The sequence below is a fragment of the Bemisia tabaci genome, chromosome 1 (assembly GCF_918797505.1).
Source record: "Bemisia tabaci chromosome 1, PGI_BMITA_v3".
NCBI lineage: Eukaryota > Metazoa > Arthropoda > Insecta > Hemiptera > Aleyrodidae > Bemisia > Bemisia tabaci.
The window spans coordinates 54,251,767-54,275,032 of NC_092793.1; the positions used below are offsets into that span (position 1 = coordinate 54,251,767).

At 40.2% G+C, this 23,266-nt stretch overlaps 2 protein-coding genes across 6 annotated transcripts in view; both read left to right on the forward strand.

Annotated features, from left to right (window-relative positions):
• The first annotated feature begins 2,515 nt into the window (after positions 1-2,515).
• LOC109043167 (uncharacterized) lies at positions 2,516-6,643 on the forward strand. 4 transcript variants are annotated; one of them, XM_019060276.2, is made up of 3 exons: positions 2,516-3,021; positions 5,327-5,443; positions 6,356-6,643. In XM_019060276.2, exons 1-3 carry the CDS (start codon positions 2,892-2,894, stop codon positions 6,463-6,465), a joined length of 357 nt encoding a protein of 118 aa, XP_018915821.2. In that variant the 5' UTR covers positions 2,516-2,891; the 3' UTR covers positions 6,466-6,643. The 4 variants fall into 4 exon arrangements, with proteins under 4 accessions (XP_018915821.2, XP_018915820.2, XP_072159706.1 ...); XM_019060275.2 differs by having other exon boundaries at positions 2,565-3,021; positions 5,318-5,443; XM_072303605.1 differs by lacking the exon at positions 2,516-3,021 and adding an exon at positions 4,434-4,686.
• An 11,586-nt stretch (positions 6,644-18,229) lies between these two features.
• Positions 18,230-23,266, forward strand: part of LOC109043199 (protein gooseberry) — a 36,285-nt gene continuing 31,248 nt past the window's right edge. For both annotated transcript variants that reach the window (XM_019060329.2, XM_019060330.2), the window contains exon 1: positions 18,230-18,584. In XM_019060329.2, the coding sequence (XP_018915874.1) occupies positions 18,527-18,584 (58 nt within the window). In that variant the 5' untranslated portion in view covers positions 18,230-18,526. The remainder of the gene's footprint in view (positions 18,585-23,266) is intronic.

A 23,266-nucleotide genomic window follows, 5' to 3' on the forward strand; every position in this document is an offset into this window, starting at 1 on the left:
ATTTTTTTTATGCCCTATGTGATAAGTAAAGAAATATCTGCTCACATAATCTTTTTAAACTGTAGCCAATTTGAAGTGGTCTTCAGCGTGTCCTAAAAATTGATGGTCCAATTGTAACTTGAATAACGTGTGCACACATCTGAATGAGCAGATAATACTCCTGGGGTAATGAATGAATATTCATTATACGTAGGGACAAAAATTCAACACTTTACACGTAAACCGAAAATAAAACGTCGATCAAACTCCTCATAAAAGTTCATATTTCAGTAAACCTAAAGCTGTATCAACAATATATATTTTTTCGCCTCAAAAATTATGCCCAGAATCATCACCCTTTTTCCCTCGATCAAATCGTTGCGCCCTCATGATGAACAGGTAGTTTTAATTTTTAAGGGGATATGATAAAACTACTGTTCATTAATTTTTTCCCATATTTTTCATCAAACAATATTTTTCAATTCATCACTTGATACCGACGGACAACGAGAAGCACAGCTTTGAAACATATGTTTCTCATCTTAATTTTACGCACACGTTTGACGCGTTTAAAAAATCTAATTTCAACATTGTAGTACGCATGGAATTAGTATCTATAGTTTCCCTAAGAAGCAGGAGATTTAAACTTCCTTCCAGCGAAAAAACCATGACCAATTTAGGTCAGTTTAGCCATGGGACATTTTTTGCGTTTGATTTTCGTAGTGTTTCGGTGGCCGATCGTTTACTGCCTGAGACTGTTCACTGTCTGTGACACATCTACTTTCGTGAAGAGACACTTGAAAAAAGTAGGTCTTGACTTTTTTTTATGTATAATCCATGTCTGTATCGTGAATTCAATTCAGTGCAAATTTTCAAGTACCAATCAAACAAATATCGCCAAAATTACGATACGTAACCAAAATCTCTATTTCACCCAAATAGCGTATACTGCATTGAAAAAAAAAACTCCGGCCGTGGAGGCCGTACTTACGGGGTATATAGACATACCGTCCGCGTTCTGAGCTCAGAAACCAAAAGTTCCGGGCATAACACCCGGAGCCATCGAACCTACGGCTCTACCACCCGGAACTTTCAGCCTCTGAACCCAGAACGGGCGGTATGTCTATATGGCGGGTAACTTTTTTTTCAGTGTGAGGAAAATAAGTGAGATGTTTTCGTATGCAGTTAAACGTGAGAGAAAAAAATCTGATCAAAAAGCTCGTGTGCGTTCCATGGGGACAAAAGGGTTTACCTAAACATCCGGAAAAAGTGACTTATTTTGTTTAAGGTCGGTCTTGCAGCTGAACGACAAAAATGATGTGATGCGGAGGTTGCTGATGACCTTGACTCATTTCTCAACAGTGTTTTCACTACGATCGACTGCCATTATTCAGAATTTGTCTACTCACCGATCATATGCGATTTACCGCCGATCGCGCGGTGGGGTGTCATTATCCTCCCATCTTCAGTATCACTTTCGACTTCACGGTCTGGGTTATGAGCTTTTGTGTCATCTGCTCTACTTCTGTCAAAAACTCGCCCATGAAGCCCAACATTTTTGTCAAATTCATTCTACATGGTGTTGGTCTCTACTGGCAATTTTGCAATTGGTTGTAAGCAGCTCTCACTTTTCCATGTTAGCCTACAAGCCTACATGATTTAAGTATTTAAAGTCAAAACCTAACTAGGGGGGCACGCCCCCTGTCCGTTACGTGGTCCGACCCCCGAGAACGCTTCGCGTCCTCTAAAGATCGAACCCCCCGTGGATTAACCTAAATAGAGTGAGTTCATCCAGGGACAAAAGCTATTTTAACAAGTTTTTTTTTTTTTTTTTTTTTTTTTTTTTTTTTTTTTTTTTACCACTTTAAGTAGCCCACAAGGGCTAATCCCGCGCTTTTAGTACTATCCCCGATCTGTCTCTTGTGCCTGTCTGCACCGGATACTCCAGAACATATACTTTTTTTGACTGTCCTTGATCTCGACTCTTCAGTAATCAATTAATTCAGAGATAATATGAATGATTAAATGCCGCATAAACAAAAAGACCATCTGAAACGCCCAAAAGCTTCAATTAATAATTCCGAATAAAATTAACAAATTTTATATTGTGAAATTTACTCGAGCTTTTTGAAATTTCACTTCTCATCTCTGATATTACGTAGAAATACTGAAACCCCAAATCTCTGATGTGAGCAAGAGCTGCATTGACCTATTTCCTCGTTTTCTACTCTAAATTGAAAATTTAAGACACACTCTGGCGACAGATTCTTCCGAGCATGGTGATCCTGCAGATATATGACCTGACGTCACCTCCCTTCTCCGCTCTCACCTGAAAATTCGCAGATTTCGCCAGCAGAAAGTGAGTGAGCGAACAATTCCTGACTAGACGCGTACTGCCGTGCTAAAGAGGAACGCCGCATGAACATTCGAGAGTTGCCAAATTTCCTTCGATAAAATGTTAATTTTGGAGGGAAAGTATAAATATGTTTCCTCGAAATTTTCAATCACTTCAGATCAAATTACGAACAAAATTATCTGAGAAATCGGCAGAAAAATGTTAAAACATTGCCTTAAAATTAGTGATTTGCCGGTGGAAATTTAGCAACGCCTAAAGACTTATACGGCGTTTTTCCTTAGCACGGCAGCGTATATCGCGAAGATGTCACACACATCTACACCCACACAAGCGTGGCGGGGCTTCTCTCCAGACGCATTAATTACAGCTCGATTGAGATAATCAGGCTCACTAATGGGTAGTCTCGCGGCCGATCTTGTTTCCCGCCATTAGATCGCAACTCTCGGGCAACTTTTTGGCGAAGTTCCCGGTTTTCATTTTTGATACGCCTCGATTTTCCTCGCGCGTTCGGGTTTCCGATTTTTCATGCCCCTGTCCGCTCCGTAGGTCGGTGACCATGACCCTGTTGAGCCTTCAGTGTTGTTCTGTCATCAGTGCAGTTATTTTGACTTATTCGGTTCTCGCATTCGCTGATCCTGATCCTGAACCGGAAGCCTTTGCCCCGATTGGAACAAGAATTTTAGAGGGTGAGTCCGTTTTGGACGAAGTTTAACAGAGATGCACCAAGTCACATTGTAGAGAACAATATGAGTTAGCAGTAATTTCAAATTTAACTAGTCGTGAATTTTCTTCCTTCAAAATCTAAAAGATATTGTGAAGACATGAAAAAAAGTCATTAAACTTTTTCCTTAACAATGAGTCGTAGGGAAGTGACAAAACTTCAAACTTTCTTTTCTCCTTTAAGCTTGATGTGGTTTGGTGCTTATCTGTTAAACTCTGTCATTTTGTTACCTTCTAGTATGATCTTCTGTAATGAGTAGACGTTAAAGTTAGGATAAATGTGACCGGACTTATGAAATGAGGAACACTACATCATTAAGTGTGAGTAGCAAGGACCTATCCACGTACAAGAGGAGTTTTCAATAGCACATGTAGACACTGCATGCACATGTGTTCGATTGCACTGCATTCTTCTTTTTTCTTTCTTTTCTTTTTTTTTTAAACTTTCCTTTGTATTCGGATCCATTCTGCTTAACGGTGTAAGATTATTTTTTTCCGCGGGTGATTCAAGCAGATGTAATTACTCTCTTGTTTCTATATAGTGACTAAAAGTTTGGCTGAATCTGAGGTTTATCTGAATAATGATCCCTCTGCCTCTCCTCCATAAATGCATTGAATGTTAGGTCTACTCTGTTAGGTCTATCGTAAAGTCTGTATTTTCTAGGTAATTGGCATCCAAGTTTTCAGATTAATCACTTAGTTAGTCACCACAAAAAATTCACTCATATTCTTGTATTTTTCTAGTCAGGGCCAGATTTAGGGGATGGCCACATGGGCCGCGGCCCATGGCGGCAAGTTTAGGGGGCGGCAAATTTTGCAATTTTTTTAAATGTAGGTATAAAGAAAAATCGGATTCAGTAAAAAAAATTACAAACGAGAAAAGGTGACAAAATCTCTAATTTCCTGAGAGTACATTGCTAATTTCGTCGTCTTTCTGTGATACAATAGACAGCACATTTAATTAGTCGAGTTAAGACTAAGAGAAAAACCGAGAACACGGAATTTGGCCTAGAACAGCGGGGCGCAGAGAGCAGTGATGACGAGGACCTGAGATGAAAAGGAGAAACCCTCGGCGCGGCGCGGCGGTCGGCATGTAACACATATTAGCGCCTACAAGACTGCATGAATACTTCACACATTGCGTCAAAGACAATGCGGTCAGCAGCGGGCGGCGTGAAACGCATAGCGCCTACAAGACTGCATGAATACTCCACGCATTGCGTCGAACACAGTTCGTGCAGCAGCGGTCGGCCGGCTTGAAACGCATAGCGCATACATAAGACTGTAGAATAAACACTTCACGCATTGCGCCAAACACAGTGCGGTCAGCGTCGCAGCGACGGAAGTTAAAATGATTAAATTCATAATTTTTTCGTTCATTTCATAAAAATGGAAGGCCTTGTCCACACAGAGATTGGTTTACGGAACTTGATTTTCGCGCCAAGTTCCGTGAACTTTTGCTAGTAGTGTTGACAGCAGGTTGACAGGGCTTTTGCAAAAAATGTGTCCAACACGAGTAAACGCGTCTTATGCACCCCTCTCCCTCCGGCACGTTCACTTGATGGTTTTTATTGATGTTTCAAAACTAATGAGAAGGGGGCGGCATAATACAGGCGGCCCATGGGCGGCAAGTAAGTAAATCCGGCCCTGTTTATGGTCTCTGAGTTCTCCCCCTTTAAGAGATCATTTTGGAACCTAGAGTGGACCAGTTTTAGATTTTTAGGGATCTAATTAAAGTGAAAGTTTCCGTATTTTTCAAGTTTGATGAAATTGAATCACAATTCAGTCGGGAACCCCAACTTTTAGGATTGAACTCCCCGGTCGGGGTGGTCTGAAACACCATATGTATGGGCATTGTGCAAGCATCAAGCATTCAAGCCGCCATGTCCAATATTAACGGAGCTATCGACCTTCTGAAAACACAGTGAATGACATCATTCACTATGGTGATAAATGCCGTAGTTTGTCCCACTGTGGTTTCATCCGCGTTTTAAGTGGAACAGCGACAGCTAGTATAATTGTCACTACTTCATTAATCCAAGGTGGAGAAAATCATACGCCATTTAATATTAAAACTTTCTTCCTGGTGCTTCATGTCTAAGTGTTACCAGGGAGCCTAGAAACCTGATACAATACTGTACATTTAATATTACTTGCGCAGATTCTTCACGGTTGCACCATTATTATGTAAGATCACTTTTCCTCAAATTGATATTTTCGGCCACATTGTAGCTATTTTTGTCATTTTAGATCTCATTTCAGCTGTTTCAGGTTTCTTGGGCTACGGGAATCGATATCAGAGTTGCAACACTCCTTGTCCTCCCTGGCGATGCGAAGATGACTCAGCCATAATTCACGGAACCTGCTGTGGCTGCTCTAATTGGCTCAGTACGTACACTACCTCATTATCATTACTATTTAAGTTTCATGTGCTCTATTGATTTAAAGTCACTTGAATGTTTTTTTAAAAAATTGAAGCATGAAAGTAAAAAGAGGTTTTTTTAATAATGTGCCATGGGACGGATATTGAACATCTATGCTTTTATGAAAGGCAATTGCATGTAACTTATTAGCCTCTTAGGAGAGCGTATATGTCGAAGCTGTATTGTTAACACATTGACAAAACATACTTCATTTCATGTCTTTATTTCCTTAGCAAGCATCTCCTTTTTTCCTTCCTCTTTTTTCGGCAAAATCTTGAGATATTTTGGCATATATTGATTAATAAAACAATTGTATAAAATCTAGGCAGCATAATTCTTTTACGGACCTCGGGCTCAGGGGTTATTGGAGACCCCCCTCAAAATGCACGCATGGGCGTAGCTAGGGGGGTCCTGGGGGGGCACGCCCCCCCAGAAATCTCGTGTCCCCCCCCCCAGAAAAACAGGATCCTCCATTTCTCACCCCCCCGCTCTCTTCACCACGAGAGGTGGTCCCATGCCCCCCCCCCCCAGAGAAATTTCCTAGCTACGCCCCTGAATGTACGAGGAAATGGTCCGCAAAAATTATTCTAAAAAAATAGAGAGTTAGTGATTCTCCATTTTAAATTTTTTTATCTTCCTAGTGGTAAATTTTGAGGTACCATTTATAATTTTTTGGAAATTTTTCACCCCAGCCGTAAACTTGGTTTAGTTTACCTCTTAAGAAGTCAAGGACTGTGATATGAGAAAAAAAAAGGAGAGAGCGTAATCGCTTTCTCTCTACGAGAGTAAATCTCTTAATGATTATATCAGTCATTTTATCCGCGTTTTCTCTGAGAAAAGACCGGCAAATACGTTTAATTCCTCTTTCTCTTTACAGATCCATACAGCTGGAGCATCTCGTGTGTTAATGATCTCCAATGTCCAAATCCCTACACTTCGCCCCTGTGTTCAGATTTTCAATGGATGCTTCGCTGCTGCTGTTCGTGAGGCTCACAATAAGTTTCAACCCAGTAAAGTTGCCATCAAGAAACTGCAACTGAAATAATTTCCACCCAAAGCCGTTTCCAATAAGTATTTTCGCTAGCTATCCAATGCCTTTGTAAACTTCATTTTCACAAACCATACACAAAAATACTGTAAAAATATAATAATATTTACCAACTTTCATTGGGGATTTTATTAAGTCCTTCCTCATGATAAGTGTAATGGCAAGGAATGAAATATACTTTCATGAGCGAAGAGCTGTCGGAAACAAGGAACCCGGAATAGAGCTAATGAACTGGTTAAGCAATTTTGATATGGAGCGCGTGTCTGCGTCCAATTTGCATGCGATGCTTCTAGATTGCACGGTACAGCTTGCGTATTGTACTTTTATTTGCATGACGCTTAAGTCGAAATAGGTGAATGTGACACGTAGGATCCTATAACGCTTGACTTGGCACGTTCCGTTGTTTTTGAAGACAAGATTCAGTTGAAAATTTCGAAGGTGAAAGTAAAATTGGCCGCTTTATGATAGTTAGAGGTGAGCACACTCATGTCAAACATAAAAAAGGAAGGTCGGTAAAAATCTCAAAGCGGAATGGCCTCTACTTTCTTAATGTTGTATGCTGCGGAGGCGTCAATCAACTTTCTTGAAGACCTGCATTTGAAATAAATTACAAACAGGCACATTGAATTGCGATAAATGATGATTGGTCCAATTTTTGTTTACGTCATAAATGGAGGTTTCATTAAACCTGATCATGTGAACCAAGAAAATATAGAAGGCATAAGTATGATTAGGTTCCCAATTTTAGATGAAAAAGGTAAACAAAAATATATACAAAGAATATTTCTTTAATAATATGATACAAAATTGTGAACTAGGTGAAGAATTGAAACACAAGATAAATAAAAATAAAGAAAATAATCAAAATAAAGGAAAAACCTGAACCAGCAGAAATGAAAATAAAATTAAAAAATGTTTTACCTACAATCTAAACGACGAAATGTATACCGTAAATCTTGCACGAATGTCCTTGGATTCTGATCTATCAATCTATACATACACATGAGTCGCTGTCACAGCGCTCTCTGGCGACGCTGACGTCTATCAATCTGCCATGAATAAATAACCTAATAATACTCATAAAACCATATAAAAACCTATCGAAAACTTTCAATCTTCATAGAGCAAGGCTTACATGGCAGCGTTCAATTCTATTTAATGATGCAGAGTTCATTAATTTGGGTATAATAATGTGTAACTCAGCTCTCAGAAAAGTACTTCAAAATGAGAATGAATTATCAACCTGTGATCGTCAGAATTTTTGTGCAGAGGGAAGCTCCTTCAAGATTGGACTATGCAATTGAAGTTACTTAGATGTGCCGCGTGTAGCTGGCGCTCAACGAATAAGTGAAGGCGATTGTTGCGAAGGATATATTAGGATCGTTCCGACCAAACACGAACTATACTAATGTCGTCGTGTCAATATTTTTAAGATGCGCGTCTTTATAAACAGCAGCTTAACTTGCGGCGAAATAAAACCCCTATTCCGCAATTCATCCCAAATTTTCTTCGTAATTTTCATAAATTTAAATTACACAAGTACACAAGTACACAAGTACAAAAATACACAAAAGAATCCTGTTGGACGCCTGTAGAGAAAAAAACAGAGCTGTATCATCTTATCGACGTTAACATGAGTATATGCTGTTTGGTCGGAAAGATCCTCATAAAATGTTGCCCCTCTGACGTAAGGGCGTATATCTCAATTTCCACGTGAACCCTAAATTTGAACAAATTAGAAAAAAGCGTCTGCAAAACGTTTTTCTTAAATACTTGTGATATACTTTTAATATATTTCGGAAGCAACAAAAAGAACAATTACAGTTGAAACAACCAAAATAAATTAAGTTACGTATTGTCAGAGTTATTCGTGCTATTCCAGTCTTGGTATGGGTTTATTCATTATTATCTGATAATCCCTATACAATTTATAGAATAATAAATGTATCATATTCCTCCAAATCATTTGGACATAGTCTCAAAGTCATATACTGAAAGGATACAATTTCCAAAGGAAAAAATTGCAAAATCTTTTCATGTTATTAAGTATATCACATTGAATTTTTTAAAAGCTAATCATAAATCTTCCAAAACTTCAGATCCGTTCCGCTTATAGTGATAGAGCTTTTCGATAACTTTTCCCTCTCGATTTCCTTTTCTCTCTAGGTATTGGAGTGATAACTGGAGAGTAGAGAAGAGAAAAGATTACCTTTTTTACAGGATTTCTGTCAAATTCATTTGAATCATTGAACTAACTCCATTTGGATGAGTCAAAATCGAATATGCTTGCATTTTCAAAATATTTTAAGAGCATTCCAAAGATATCATTTGAAAATGCAAACTGTGGTAGTGGTCTGAAAATATTAATCTCTCCTTCACCTCTGACGGAAATATTAAACTTGACATAGCCAAAACAGCTTACTCTAGCTATAACCTGATCAGATCTTAGATCCTCACACATTATTCATCATTCGTCCTGCAAAATATTACTGAATGAGATTGATACAAAACCTTGATGAACAGTTTTCCGCCGAGCGTCTGAAGTCGGTCAATGTTTGGGGCGCTAGGGCTGGACGTCTCAATTCATCTTATTTTGCATGAATGAAAAATGGGACACATCAATCCTAACCAGGAGTGCTCCTTAGGGACCGATCTAGGGACAGCCTGAATGCATAACAACCGTCTCAGACAGTCGACAGAAATACGATCGATAATCTTCATCCATGAATCATTTGTCGAAACCCTACCGGCGAATCTCAAAATATTTTAGGAGCAAGGTGCAGCGATCATCCAAATTCCGATAGGAAGTTCTCTCACTTTAGAAGACTTCATATCCCTTAAGATTTGTTATATCAGCGAAACTGGCTATTATTTTGAATTCTGAATTATGCTATTTCAAATATGCAATCTTTGAGTTCCTCATTTAAAAATTTGCTATACTCTCGGAAATAGCCATTCGATTTTAGGGTCTGGATTTTCCCATTCTGTTCTGTTTGGCTCGGCCATTTTCTCTGTAAAACAAAATTTGGTATCGTAGCAAGTGAATAAAATAGTCTATTTCATTTTATTTTTATCATGAGGTGTAGCAACTTGTTAGTTTTAAAGTGAAAAAAGTGTCATAACGGTGTTTAACGGGGTATCCAAAAACCGGTTTTTTGGTTCTATTGAGAAAACAACTGAATGAAATTCGAATTTCTCTCCGGATGTCGATAGAACAAATCAAGCAAGAATTATTTGCCCCAAAACACAATTTTTCTTCCAAATTAAACACAATTGGGAGTTTCTCGTTTAAGTTTAAAACCCCGGCTTTTGGCTCTGCGAGAGAACAGTTGGATGAATTTTGGAATATTTTTGCTTGGAAATCAACAGCATCGACCAACCTTCATATGTATATATCATGTGCGAAGCATTATTGTTTCATAGAAATCAGGTAACGCTGCGCTAATTTTGAACGAAAAGGTTACATAAAAATCGATGATTTGCTCTAGCTGGAGATAACCGCTTGACGGATTTAAGAATTTTCTGCGGTAATTGGTAGGAAATAGTATAATCTCCTTAGTCCCCAAGGCAAGATGTCTTGCCGTATATTTAAGTACATTGCCGTAGACCAGTTGGCATATCGATTCATCAATTTAAGTTCTAATTTGAGTTGCCAGAGCGCTGCATTAAATGACTTAGAGGTGAGTTGTAATGCTCTATTTTATGCTGCAAAAAGCGGATCAATTTTTTTTCTTTTTCCTTTTTCTCTCTTTTTTTACGATTTTTGACAGTGTGAAAAGTAAAAATTCGATAAGTTAAAATGGACTTGAGGCTGAGGCACTATAAAAATGTGAAATCTCCGGGTCTTAGGAAGATAGTCACCACATATTGGTCTTTCCTATACGACAAGAGGGATAGCGATAAAGACCGTTTTGGAACCCCCAATATTTTAAGGGCAGTTTATGGAGTCTCTCTAGGAAAATAACCATTTTTCGCGAGACGAATTTTGTAACGTACTAAAAGGTTGCCTAAACATAGGCTTGAAGGCGTATTTCAGTCACAATTGTTGTGTTTTTCATCATAGCAGGATGTTTTTACACCGAGCTGATCGTCTAACTAAAACGAGCTTTAGATACGTTACGCAGGAGGTTTCCAGTCACATTTTCTTTGTAGTCTCGTTTTAGCTAGATGATGCGCTCATAGTGAAAGAAAACCTCTTCTCAAAAATTGATTGTTTCGAGACATTTTAAAATTTAACTGTCGTGACTTTTGAACCGTGTGTGCCGTACGCAACTCGGTGGAAAGGGTCGGCAAGTCTCTACATTTTTGTCCATAAAACGGCATTTCTTATCTTGATCGCACCGAAAATACGAACTTTTCAACTCAGTGATACATTTGTCAACGATCACGAAAAATGCCACGTACCAAAATGCATAATTACCATTTATGGAATTGGTAATTTTACCAATTAATTTTACCAATACCAATTTTAGAAATCTCGATAAAATTATTGAACTTTCTCGGTGATATTACTGGACCTTGGTAAAAACGCCAATATTTTTTATCGACTGTGGTAGAATTACCGAGATAAAATGGCAAAGTTCCCGGGAATAAAAGTGGTATTTTTACCTGAAAAATCAGTAAAAATACCGGTTTTTAGGTTAGCTTACCAGTCTGTCTTGGTAAAATTACCAATAATTGGTAATAAAAGTGAGATGGTAAAGGTACCAACGGACCTTGGTAAAAACGCCGAGAATTTTTTTTCAGTGTATGAAACATAAACGTAAAGAACCTAGAAATGCATCTTGGAAAGCGGAAAGAAAGATGTGGAGTACGGGAAATGTTAAACTTTAAAAGCAGGGACCCGAGCGCATTCTTGGTGGGGGACGGAAAACAATGGAGGTGATGAAGGAGAGGAAGGCTCTCTCGATTGGTGGACAAGCGAGCTGCGCCGGTGGATGGAGGGGGTTGTCGCGTCGCCGTCGTTCGGAGCAGGGCACTTAGGTGCCCATTCATGAATAGGAGGAAAAGAGATGTTTTTGTAAACGAGCGATTTGCATTGTAAATGGGTGTTCGGGGCCCGGGCGGTCCCTGTGTGAGTGTAATGAGCGCAGGAGGCCGCGCGGTGACAAAGGCCACACAACGGCGCGGCTTCGACTTCAAAGTCAGGAAGGTGTGAGGCCCCTTTTTGTCGCCGTTCGCCACTTGTCTCCATTGTGCACTCTCCCCGGCCGCACAAAGCCCGTGGATCTGTTTATGTTGCCCGGGCCGCGAGCGGAGATCGCCCGCGCGCCGCGCCCGTCCGTTCCCGTTCACGTTGATCCCGTCATAAAGGGCGCCCTCTCCCGCCCCTGCCACCCAGGCCGTTTCTTCCCTGTCCCGAATCAGAAAGGTGAGAAAGTCACCGAGCTGTGGTCTGTGGGATACACTCATGTCATTCGCAGTTGTCAATTTGACAAGAACGCCAATCCTCGTCCATCTGCAGGTCTAGCCACTTTGAACAATCCACATCAATTGCCTGACTTTCCCTCCTATCATGCTGTCCTTACCTTCATAGGCGGATCCAGTGGGTCAATTATTGAAAGTGATAGACAAAGCTATAGACGAAGAAGACAAAGGGGATATGGAAGGATCCTATCGGTGGAAGCGGGTGGTTGCAATGGACGAAGGAGGTAGGTAATAGACTAACTAAGGGTACCCACGAGAGACCTGACAGTTAGTCCACCCGTTTCAACCACTAGGATCGCTCCTTACTCTCTATGTCTTCTTTTTCTATCGGTTTGTCTGTCAATTCCAATAATCAGCCCGCAGGCACTTTGAACAGGAGTGCGTAAGGGGGGTCCGAGGGGCTACCCCAGAAAATGTTCAAAATTTCAAAGCAACTAATATGCAGTTTGAGTTAATTTCGTTATGAATAATTACAAAAGCTAAGCGTCCCTCCTTTTTCTTTTATCCGTTCCTTCTGTCTTTCTTCGATTCCTTTTTATTCCTACTATTTTTTGGGCGAACAGGGGATCCGCGTATGCTTTCCTTCCTTCTTGAAAAAACGGAATGGGCGACAATCTCCACCACCTTAGATCCATCCATGATGCGATCTATATCTTCAAAAAAATCTTTCATACTATTCCCAGTAATGCCCCTTGAAAATGACTGCAAGAAAAAAACCTATACATCTCAGGATGTGGTGAGTCCTGAGGAAAAAAAGTAAGTATTATTGTACGCAATTAAATGATAACTGTTCGAGAATATTTTCTTTTTCTTCTTCTTTTATTCCTATCCCTTGTAATGTTGAAGTGAGAAAAAATATTGACTATTTTTCCAATAATACCTTATGTAATCTTTAAAAAATCTTTATATGGGAAGCATTTGCAGTTCAATTGAAACTTTCGTCGGGTCTTTTTTTATCATTTTTTTCTTTTAGAGAGAAAAAATTCTAAGAGTATGTGCATTCTTTTTTGATCGTCAACTTTAATAGTCAATGTAAATGTATCCTCCTCTGTTTAAAGCTTTTCGAACCTTCACCTCATTTCGTATCAAAGAGGTCTATATAAAATTTATTAAGGAAGGGAATATGTAAAAATACCACAAATTAGAAACTAGTGAGGAAAGGGTTTAGTTTTTCTAAACTTCAAATTAACGTTGATCTTAAGTTGTTTTAGTGTCATTTAACTCACTGAGGTAGAAGAAAAATAAATCGGGGAGAAAAAAGACGCACAGTTACATTTAATAATTTCCATGAAAGTTTTCCAGACTAAGTGCGAGGCAATATACTTCATGATTGTTTGAAAAGTGGTGGATTCTGCGCGGATATTAATGATACAAATATTTTAACTCTGGTGTGCGCGGTGAAGTATCGCGCGAAACTGAAGGCGTTTTCAACTGGTTACTATAGTTTGACTTGGGTCATAACAACGCGTGCCATGTTCAAAGATCGAAAGTCATTTTTTTGAAAACTCTAGTGAAGATATGGCATGAAACATTCACAAAAAATGCAAATGGTTTCAAGTGAGGTATTTCCCGACTAAACGCGAGATAAATTACTTCATGAATGTTGCATGTATTGTGGAGAAAAAAACTGTAGCCCTTTCTGCGAAAAGCCCCGAAAGTTTAAATGCTTATAGTCGCAACATGCTTACCTGAAAATTGACTTATTTCTCTTTAGGACTGACCCGCTTAGATGATGAGTGAGAATGGACGTATCCGAATATTCGTGGTTGCGACTCGCTTCCTAATTCATCATAAGGCCATTCAGCATTCAGCACCCACTCACTAACGGGGCTCATTCCTATATTCTTTCCGTTTTCACATACGTCCGGACTCTGGGGTCCCTTTTGGTCACACCGTATCGATAGCCTCAAGCATTCTTCTCCCTGGACACTATGCAGCGGCCCTTCCGGTAATCACAATGCGCAAGTGAAGATGGACAGTGACTCTCGCGTTTGTCTGATTTTCTAATTATCCATTTAACCAGGCTCGATTGGACGAGGGTCTACAGGACCCGAGTAAAGTATTTAGGTTTGTTAACAGTTAGGTCTTTACTTATATTTGTCTGAGAAAATCGGTAAGAAAGGAAAAAGCCCGTTCCAGACGCTCACGCTCAAACTGGAAGTTCAGTCTGGGGGCATCGCTGTGGGTATTGACTGTTGAACATTCACAAAAACAGTATGAAACGGCACAATTTTCATCACATAAATGAAAAAAACCCGAGGGAAGGCCGAATGTTTTGGTGATTGGCACACATTCTTCTTGGTCTCGATGATACTAAAAATAAGTTGAGTAACCTGCCACCACGCAACTCGATAAAGTGTCCAAACATTTCAAATTAAAAGTTTTGGTGATTGTTGTTTTCGGAGTTTTGGTTCAAAAGTCATCGGCCTGCGTACCCTTGCAGTTCAACAGTCAACACCCGCATCGATGCTCCCGGACTGAACCCTCAGTTAGAGCACCTGAAACCGGCTGAAAGTAGATTGATTAATGAAATCTCTGTTTCATCTTCGATTGAACTCGGCCAGTAATCGATTGATTGATTCCCTTTAAAACGTTATTTCTAAATGGACTGCATTTTGCAATTTGGAACTATAAATTTTGGCTCATCTGAAAAAACACTTGTGTGCATAGGGAAACTAATGGCACATACGTTGTTTTTAAACCGGGCTAGAATTTATAGTTCCTAATTGCAGTCCAAATCAAGTTTAATTTGAGAGGCTACACTCATCCAAATTAAACACTGATTTATGCCCCAAACCGGCGCGGCGCCAGCGTTTCCCCTCAGGTTACAATAATCAAAAGAACAGTTATATGGACCGAATAGTTCGGCCGATATGGAGTATCGCACTGCAATGTTCTTATGGTTAAACATTCTCTCTCGATGTACTCGTGCATGGTTACTTTTTGTCCAAATAGCAGATACACAATTACTTAGGATTTCAAATTTCCTATTATTTTTTGTTTGTTTTTTTCTTCAGCTGCAACGTCTGCCATTCCTGCAGGTATTTGTCACTCGGCCGCTACAGATCTCAGTGATAAAAGAACGAGTCAAATGAAAACATACAAGCTGCTGAGGCTTCCTCTTGTAAGGCTGAATGCATTTGAGGAGGAATGTAGAGATTGCGATGATCAGCCTTCTGGAGGAAATATAATAGCAACGCGGCAAAAGAAGCTCTTGTCAGGATTACCTCGAATATTTGTTGTTGTTGTTCGGGTAATCATGCTGCTGAAGTAGCACTCGAGGTTGACGGAGCGATTTTTGATTTGACTTTTCGAGCGATGAAGACGGGGCGCCTTGCGGTTGGATTTCTGAGGTCTTCGGGGAGAACGTGACAAAAGATGAGTGACCCATCCATCATGCTCTAACATCGGCTCCCTGGTGGCTACCGAACAAATGGCTCGCGGTCTTCGCTTGAAAGTCGAGAATTTCTTCGATCGGAGAAAGTTAGGATGGTCTTGGGTGCGCTATTCTTCGTAGAAAAATTTGCAAATTCAACAAACTAGGGGGCTCTGCCCCCTGGCCGCTACGCGGCCCATCCTCCGGGGCGCTGCGTATACCCCCAAAGAAATAATAGTTTTTAAAAAATTAAGTCCAATCTACCCCTCGTGCGACCTTCGAAATTCCTACAACGTGTTAAGGAAGAACGCCGTATGAACATTCGAGAGTTGCGGATTTTCCTCCGATTAAATGTTTATTTTTGAGGAAAGTCATGAATATTTTTCCTTGAAATTTTCAGACTCTTTAGAGCGAATTATAAACAAAATTATATCTAAGAAATTGAAAGAAAAATATTCACAAATTTTTCTGAGAATCAGTGATTTGTCAAAGGAAATTTTCCAACGGCTGAAGGCTCACACGACGTTTTCCCTCAGCACGACAGTACAGCAGCCTGGATTTGCATCCCCAAATTTTTTAACAGCAGATTTGGGAGGCACCACTCCAGTGGCCTAAACAAGGGGGGGGGGGGTCGGGTCTAGACCCCCCCCCTTTGCCTCGTTATTTGTACATTTTTTTACTTTTGAGGGCAGACATAAAATATTATCTAAACGTACACAAAATAATGTAAATTACCGTCACGGACTCCCCCCCCCCCCTTTAAAGACTTCTTAGCTACGCCACTAGCACTCTCTTGCTGTTTGGTCAAATTTTCCGCGTAAATCCTCGTCTTAAGTTTGATCTCGTAGGGATTAGAATATTTAACAGACAGTCTGGCATGAGCGGTGATGCATCACTGCTGAATAAGTCGGACGGTGGACTATAGCGATCAGCGCGTGTTTCCATCCGTCGAGCATAATCGACGGGCAAAGTGTAATGGATAGATTTTTGAGGGTCCGCTGGGAGCCACGGCGCCGTCACTCACTGCCCCTACGAGGGCCCAGCTTACAGCGGTGATCTGAGTGACCCGGGGCCCGGGGGCCCCCACCTCGATCTGCCTCCCATTCATCGGGCGGGATTGTCGAATCCAATGTCACGCCTTATGCGCGTCTACGGTGTGTATGAGCCTCCGATCATTAATAATCCCATAACCGCGCGTGTAATATTCACAGGCGACCAACATCCTGCTCCTTCCTGAACAAGTCCTCGAAAGCTGACAACACTCAGAGACCGCCCATGAATGTCGTCAGGCGCGCTTTTCCTGATTTTTCTACCCTTCCCTCCGCCTATCAGGTCCCCTCTTCTCAGCCCGCCTCTCTTTCAAGGGGAGTTTTTCGGGCAGCACTAAACCCTCCATCCCGATAAGTACACCTGACGCCATTTGTAGATGACTCCTTAGTCCTTATAACTGAAATTACTTCTTGAGCATTTTCTTATCCGTAACTCGATTTTGGAGTCTTCTGTTGTTCGATCACAGTTTTACGTACCTAAGCATTTCACTTTAAAAAACTAATAATTCCAAATACAATTGATTTTTTTATAACTTATTTCAGGTTTTCTCCGTTATTTTCTGAAAAATTTGTGAGAGGGCTCCCTACAAGAGCCCGTCAAAACGTCGCGGCTCAAAATGCATTTAGGTAATACGGCGACGGACCCTTCGTCTTAGTAGGTGCCTGAATTTTTTTCGTTTCCGTAATTCTTTGTTACTTGCTATTGTTAAAAAACTTAAGAAAGAAGTATAAACCAATTCAATTGAATTTATCGCCGTTTGCCGTAATTTTTAATAGATTCAAGGAGATTATTTCAATACAAATTTTCATAGCATTCGAAACAATTGTGTCGGGGCATCAAGAACGGCAAGCTGGCGTTCCAAACTCCGTCGGGGTTACAAAATAAATTGATTAATAGCACGGCGCCCTCCGGCGCATACGAACTTATTTTGGCCTAGGGTGAGGTTCGCATGTCGATCTCTGGAAGTTCAAAAAGATCGATTACGTGTGATACTTTAATAAACTAATAATTCCTAACTGAGAAGTTGGTTCAGTGCTATTCGACGTACCGAAGGAGGGCCGACGCAGCGCGGCACCGCCGAGATGACAGTAAAAACAACTGGTCAAAGTACAACTGTACATCCGAGTTACGTGGTTTTTCAATGATTCTCAGCTCTGCCGCGCCTTGGAAGAACGTCGTATGAGCATTCTGCTGTTGCCAAATTTCCCCCGACAAAGTACTTATTTTCTTTGAAAGTTATGCAGATTTATCCTCGAAGTTTTCGAATATTTTAGATAAAGTTGTGAACAAATTGTCCGAAAAATCGGAGGGAAAGTATTCGGATTTTTCCCAGTAAATTCGTTTTTTATCGGAGGAAATATGGCAACGCCTGAAAGCTCATGCGGCGTTCTACCTCCCCACGGCAAAGCTGCGGTAAGGCCACATGAAACACCGACATACCCACATGCGTGAGTGGGGCCCGTGACATGCTCACTATTTATTTATGCGCCTATAAAAAAATCAAGCCGACAATAAACATAATAAACAGAGCCCGCATCCACAATGAGCATCCATCGCGCGGCCACGTGATGGTGAATACTGTTTGTCGTTTATTAGACAGTAATTGAACGGGACGGCGCAAAGAGGAGCCAAGTACGTGGGGTTCGCTCTTCGGTGGAACTTTACATTGAATCTCCAAGGGGAGTTGAACTGACTGGGAGACCCCACGAACCGGGGTCCCTTCCTCTGCGATGCCATCCAATTGCTCAATGAGACGACGGACCGCCTCGCCGTGTCGCGGACCAATCAGCGTGGACCCGCGAGCTGCGGACCAAGGGGGCGGAGCTGGGGCTCGGACCCCGTGTCCGCATATCCGAGTTTCTTTAGTTCTTTATCACCCTCGGTTTGTGAACAGGTGCTTTCCTCTGGACTCCGTCCCACGCACGCGTTCTCACGAGTTTTTCAACACGCATCGCGTTTCCTACCGATTTTTCTGATTTTTCCCCCCCGCCCCTCTCTCTCGCGGTTTTCGCCTCTCGGTTCACGGATTTGGATTACTTGCGTGTGATGGTGAAGGTGCTTTAACGCGCGTGTGACTAAGAAAGTGCGTAAGTGTGTGTTTTGGACTGATATCTTGTTGGGCGCCGGTCAAGTGATAAGTTCGGTAAATGCCAGTTTCAACTTATAACATGACAACTTACTTCCCCACCTATCATCAATTTCAAGGTTGGTTTTCGCAGCTATTAAATTTGTCTTTAAATATTATATCGATATTGTTCCTTATCAATGTGTGATAAGGAAAATATTGTTTTTTGGACAGAAAGGATAAATGAAAGGGGGGCTCGCCGATGTTGAATAAAATGAAAAAATCGGTAATCAAAATATATTAAGTATTAATTAAATATATCCAAATTTTTCAGTTCCTTTTTTATTTCCCGTTGATTTGTGACGAAGATCCCGTGTAATATTATATATACATTTAAACGCAAACTTGAGAATTACGCAAGTAAATTTTGAGTCATTCCAGTAAATTTTTTACTGGCCGACTTTGAATCCAGTGCCCGTTCCATGTCCTCAAAAGTTCCGGGCTTGGAATTTTTTGTCCCGATTTCTCCCATTCCATGACCGTCAAAAGTTCCAGGATCCCTTTTGGATTTTTTCAAAAGTTCCTAGAAAGTTCCGGAAAATGCAAAAGATCCGGAACATTTCAAAAATTTCAAAAGTTCCGGGAAAAATTCAGGAAAAGCTCAAAAGTTCCGGAATTTGGTATTAGTTTCGGGAAATGTGAGCACTGTTTGAATCATAACATTCGATTTTCTGGCTATCATGGTACGTACTGAAGCGGTAAATATTGACATCCATCGTGGTGTATTCAGAGAACTTCGCGAGCTCCCCCTCCCCTCCCCGCCACCCCCAGACTGCATCAAAGTTTGGAGGTTGTGCCGCAAACCATAGCCTTCGGCGCTAATGTCTACAGCTTTCCGGTAATGAACGTTGAAGACTCTTAGGGGCGAAATGTCACGTGGTTCGGAGGATTTGCCACCGTCATTAATGCTGAGTTGTATCGCTAATTTACCACCCGCGCTATACAAGGGTGCCATTGATAGCAGACTTTCTTCAATAGAGTCAGTGGTTACTTACCTAAGAGAGAAATATTTTCAACGGACAATACGTAGATGATGTGTGCATACAATGCCTCCCTGTAAATGCCACCGAAGATAAAAAAATTTTGAGTAATATAACAAGTGACCCTAGGAAGGCTCACAAATCACAGGGCTAGTTTTCTCTCTGACTTAAAAGGGAGAGAGAAATATCATGAAACAAATTCTGCACAAATTTCACACCCGTTTAACATGCAACCAATGTAGAAGCTTTAAAATCGTACCAATGTGACGCGCATGAATGCCCCCTCTCACGATATAATTTATACTAAATTATTGGACACACATAACAGAATCATACAAAATCTTCCGCCCGCACATGGAAGTGAAAATCATCCCTACAGTATCATCTAACTGTTACTGACTGCATAAATTGTTCCATTTAACTGTTTTGTCTCTAATGTATGAATGGCATAAATTCACCCTAAATAATCTTTATATCATCCAAAAACCATAAATTAATTGACTTTTTTCTCATTCATCCTATTTTGTATTAAATCTATAATTAAAAGGTTACACGTGGATGATGCAGAAGCGGATATATTTATTTTATTTCCTTCTCAATCCGAGCTTACATATTGAATGGAATTACGATACTGACGATCGAGTTTATAAAGCAACAAGGCTCAGCAAGGATAGGATTTTTACACATGTATTCTTAAAAAAAAATCAGCATAAGAGGTGTTGGTCATGTCAAAGTTCTCTGGGTACGTCTTCAAACATTAAGAATTTCCCTCTTTACAGCCCTGTACGTGACATATGCAATGCGCTTGCAAAACCGAAAGTTGAATAATAAATCAAACTGCACAGAACATAAACATGTGACCTGCAACCTTTAATCTGCCGCTCCTCATGAAGAGGATACTCATTGTTCACGCAATCCGAATTGACAGTTTTATGCGTGGGTTTATTTACGTTTTGCAATCAATTGTTGTAAGACTTAAGAGTCGTTTGCAGCCGTTGCGGAAGTACATAACTTTTCCAAACGGCCTGCATCGAGATGTAAAGGGGCAGACGTATACTCATCGGGAACACCATGACATCATCGGTGATATGGCCTCGCAATATTTTGGGAATTTAGAAGGAGGGATTGATGATTTTCTCAAGACAGGTAAATTCATCAGATTCTCATCGCAATGCGTTAGATTTCGATCGTAGTGCTGTGTATCAACTCATTTAAACAGATTAAATACCTAACGTAAGTAGTGTTGGAAAAATGATTTATATAACAACTGCTGATCATCTAAAATTATGGGATTCACTCTCGTCCTCATGACAAAGAACACCAAAATTTTATTTTAGACGGATTTTTTTTCTTTCCTTTCTGTAGACTTCAAAGGAAAAGGAGAAAACACGGTTTAACGATCCCAGTTTCTTAAGAAAGAGATCCCTTCAAGTGAGAGAGAGGCGCATCATTTTACAAGCGTTTCAAAACGGGCAGCAGCTACTGACATCCACCTTTTAATGCAACAGAATCGCGCCCGCTTTTTCCGAGGAAAATTGTCGGTAGGAGTATCTGGCTCGAAATATCTCACGGGGACAATTGAGTTTGTTGTTGTTGGTCTGTTGTTCTCTTTACGGTATCATAAATTAGGCAAAAACAATGCCACGGGGAACAAACGGGCAATCAAACGTATTATCGATGAGACAATACGCGTGTCAGCACGAAAACGGTCCCAATAGATTGATGAATCGCCACGCTCTCGAGGCCGATTTTGGAGACTTCAACGCCAGGTCAGGAAAAAAGGCAAAGGAATGTATAGACAGTTAACGCTTCATTTCCATGGACCGCTCCTGTCTTTTGTTCTATTGAGATCGAGAGCACGTAAAAGCGATTATCCTCGTAAACAGTTGCATCGCTTGATTTCTCAATACGGTCAACATAGCCTCTGTTTAAGTGAAAGAAAAGATTGAATAAAAGGCTGCCGATAAAATGAGGTGATCAATCATTTGATAATCATTTAGTTTTCCCTCTAAATTTTACCATTATTTTAAATAGATTAGAAGAAATGCTTGCGCTTGGAATTTTGAGTCTCAATCTAACTTGCGTAATACTTTAATTGCCAATATTCAATAAAACACAATGATGTCATAATTTTCAATATTGGCTAATCAGTGAAATTACACAACACTCGTATTCACTTATAGATATGCACTTTTTTAAGTGACGCCTCTTTAATCAGTTTCCAAGGATATAAAGGACATTTAAATATTTTAGGATTCAGCTATTCGAGCCCCCGAAATATGCTTTATAACCACACCTAAAAATGATCCAAACGCCAAATATTGTCAACTTAAGAAACTGCTCTTCGGTGAACAAAATTAACAAGCATTTCTCATGAGTGTTGAAAGGAGATGAGAAATGAAAACTGTATTGACATTTCTTCATCTTTCATGGCAATATTGTCAAACTATTTTTAATTAAATGTTTCATTATACATCAGTTTTTCCATTAGATATACAATAAATTAAATATTCGTTATTTATAAGTAATACCTACATTCATTCAACTTATGCAAGTTTTAAAGCTACTTTTCTTATTAATCGGCGCAAGGACTAATCGTTTTTACAGCAATACATTATGATAAACTGTTGCACATGATAATCTAATTGGACGTATTTCTGCCAAACGGAACTATGTGCATTATGACGTGAGCTCTGTTAGGCATACATTCTAATGGGTCTCAGGGCTCATGTCTTAATACGCATAGTTCCGTCTGGCAGAAATACGTCCAACTATCCTCGGTCTCCGTTCTTTTTCCGGTTTTACTCACAAATTTCTTCCGTCTCTCACTTTGTTTGCAACGCAGAAAGAAAGTATGCGAATGAGATCTGAGAGTGTCTGTTGATGGATGGGCCCACCCACAAAGCTGCCACCGAGATGCAATCCAATAAAAATTAGACTTCATCAGCTATTCAGTCCTACGTAATCTCTTGTTGACATGCGCCATTGTGCCAACGAATGTGTTAAATGATGGATAAAAATCACACAAACCCAACACTCACCAGTTTCTAGCCATACCTCGTAGCACAAAACCTTTTACGCTCAAGTGGGCTCTGGTTGTGCCTGGAGGAGGATCAACTCCATTTGTAAGGTTAATTTCGTATAACGCTTCCGTGTCAGTGGACTTGAGCTGGTATTTTCATCCACTCCGTTGTGGGTCTTTGCACCCAAAAATCCCTCGTTTCGTCGTTTCCCCGACGAGGGAATGTTAACTTATTCTAAGGTTGCAAAATTAGCTCAAACAATTCAATTTTTTCCAAGAATAAACAAGTAAAATTTGTGTCCAAATTTCGTCTGATTTTGGCGCGATCAGAGAAAAATTAATGAAATTGTAACTCAGAAATGCCCAAGATTTTCCTGGTAAAAATGCAATTTGCAAGAGGAAATTTCGCAACATTGAAATGAAGTTACGGTTTTTCGTGAGGGAAACGTCGGTATTAGAGCAGCAATTTTATTTTAGAGGTTTTTATTCTCATAGTTCTTGCGTTTACTTAAAATTACTCTCTGAGGTTCAAGCACGTTACTTATACTGAAACCGATCTGTGTTTTGTTTCATCACAATTGAGTGGAACTGTCTGATAGCGATTTACACGACCTCCAAGGTTTAGAAAATATTTGATCCAGTTCCCATATTTACTTGGTTCGATTTTGTTCTAACAGTGATGAAGTCTTTAGAAAATGCTTATGAATGTAACAATCGTAAAATTAACAGATATTCCAGAATATTTCAGACTAATTGGGGG

Excerpts from the sequence above, each read along its gene's own strand:
- LOC109043167 (XM_019060275.2), top strand. The coding sequence starts at position 2,892 with ATGACCCTGTTGAGCCTTCAGTGTTGTTCTGTCATCAGTGCAGTTATT. Across the intron at positions 3,022-5,317 it reads TGGAACAAGAATTTTAGAGG|CTGTTTCAGGTTTCTTGGGC; the intron begins GTGAGTCCGTTT and ends ATCTCATTTCAG. Across the intron at positions 5,444-6,355 it reads TGGCTGCTCTAATTGGCTCA|ATCCATACAGCTGGAGCATC; the intron begins GTACGTACACTA and ends TTCTCTTTACAG.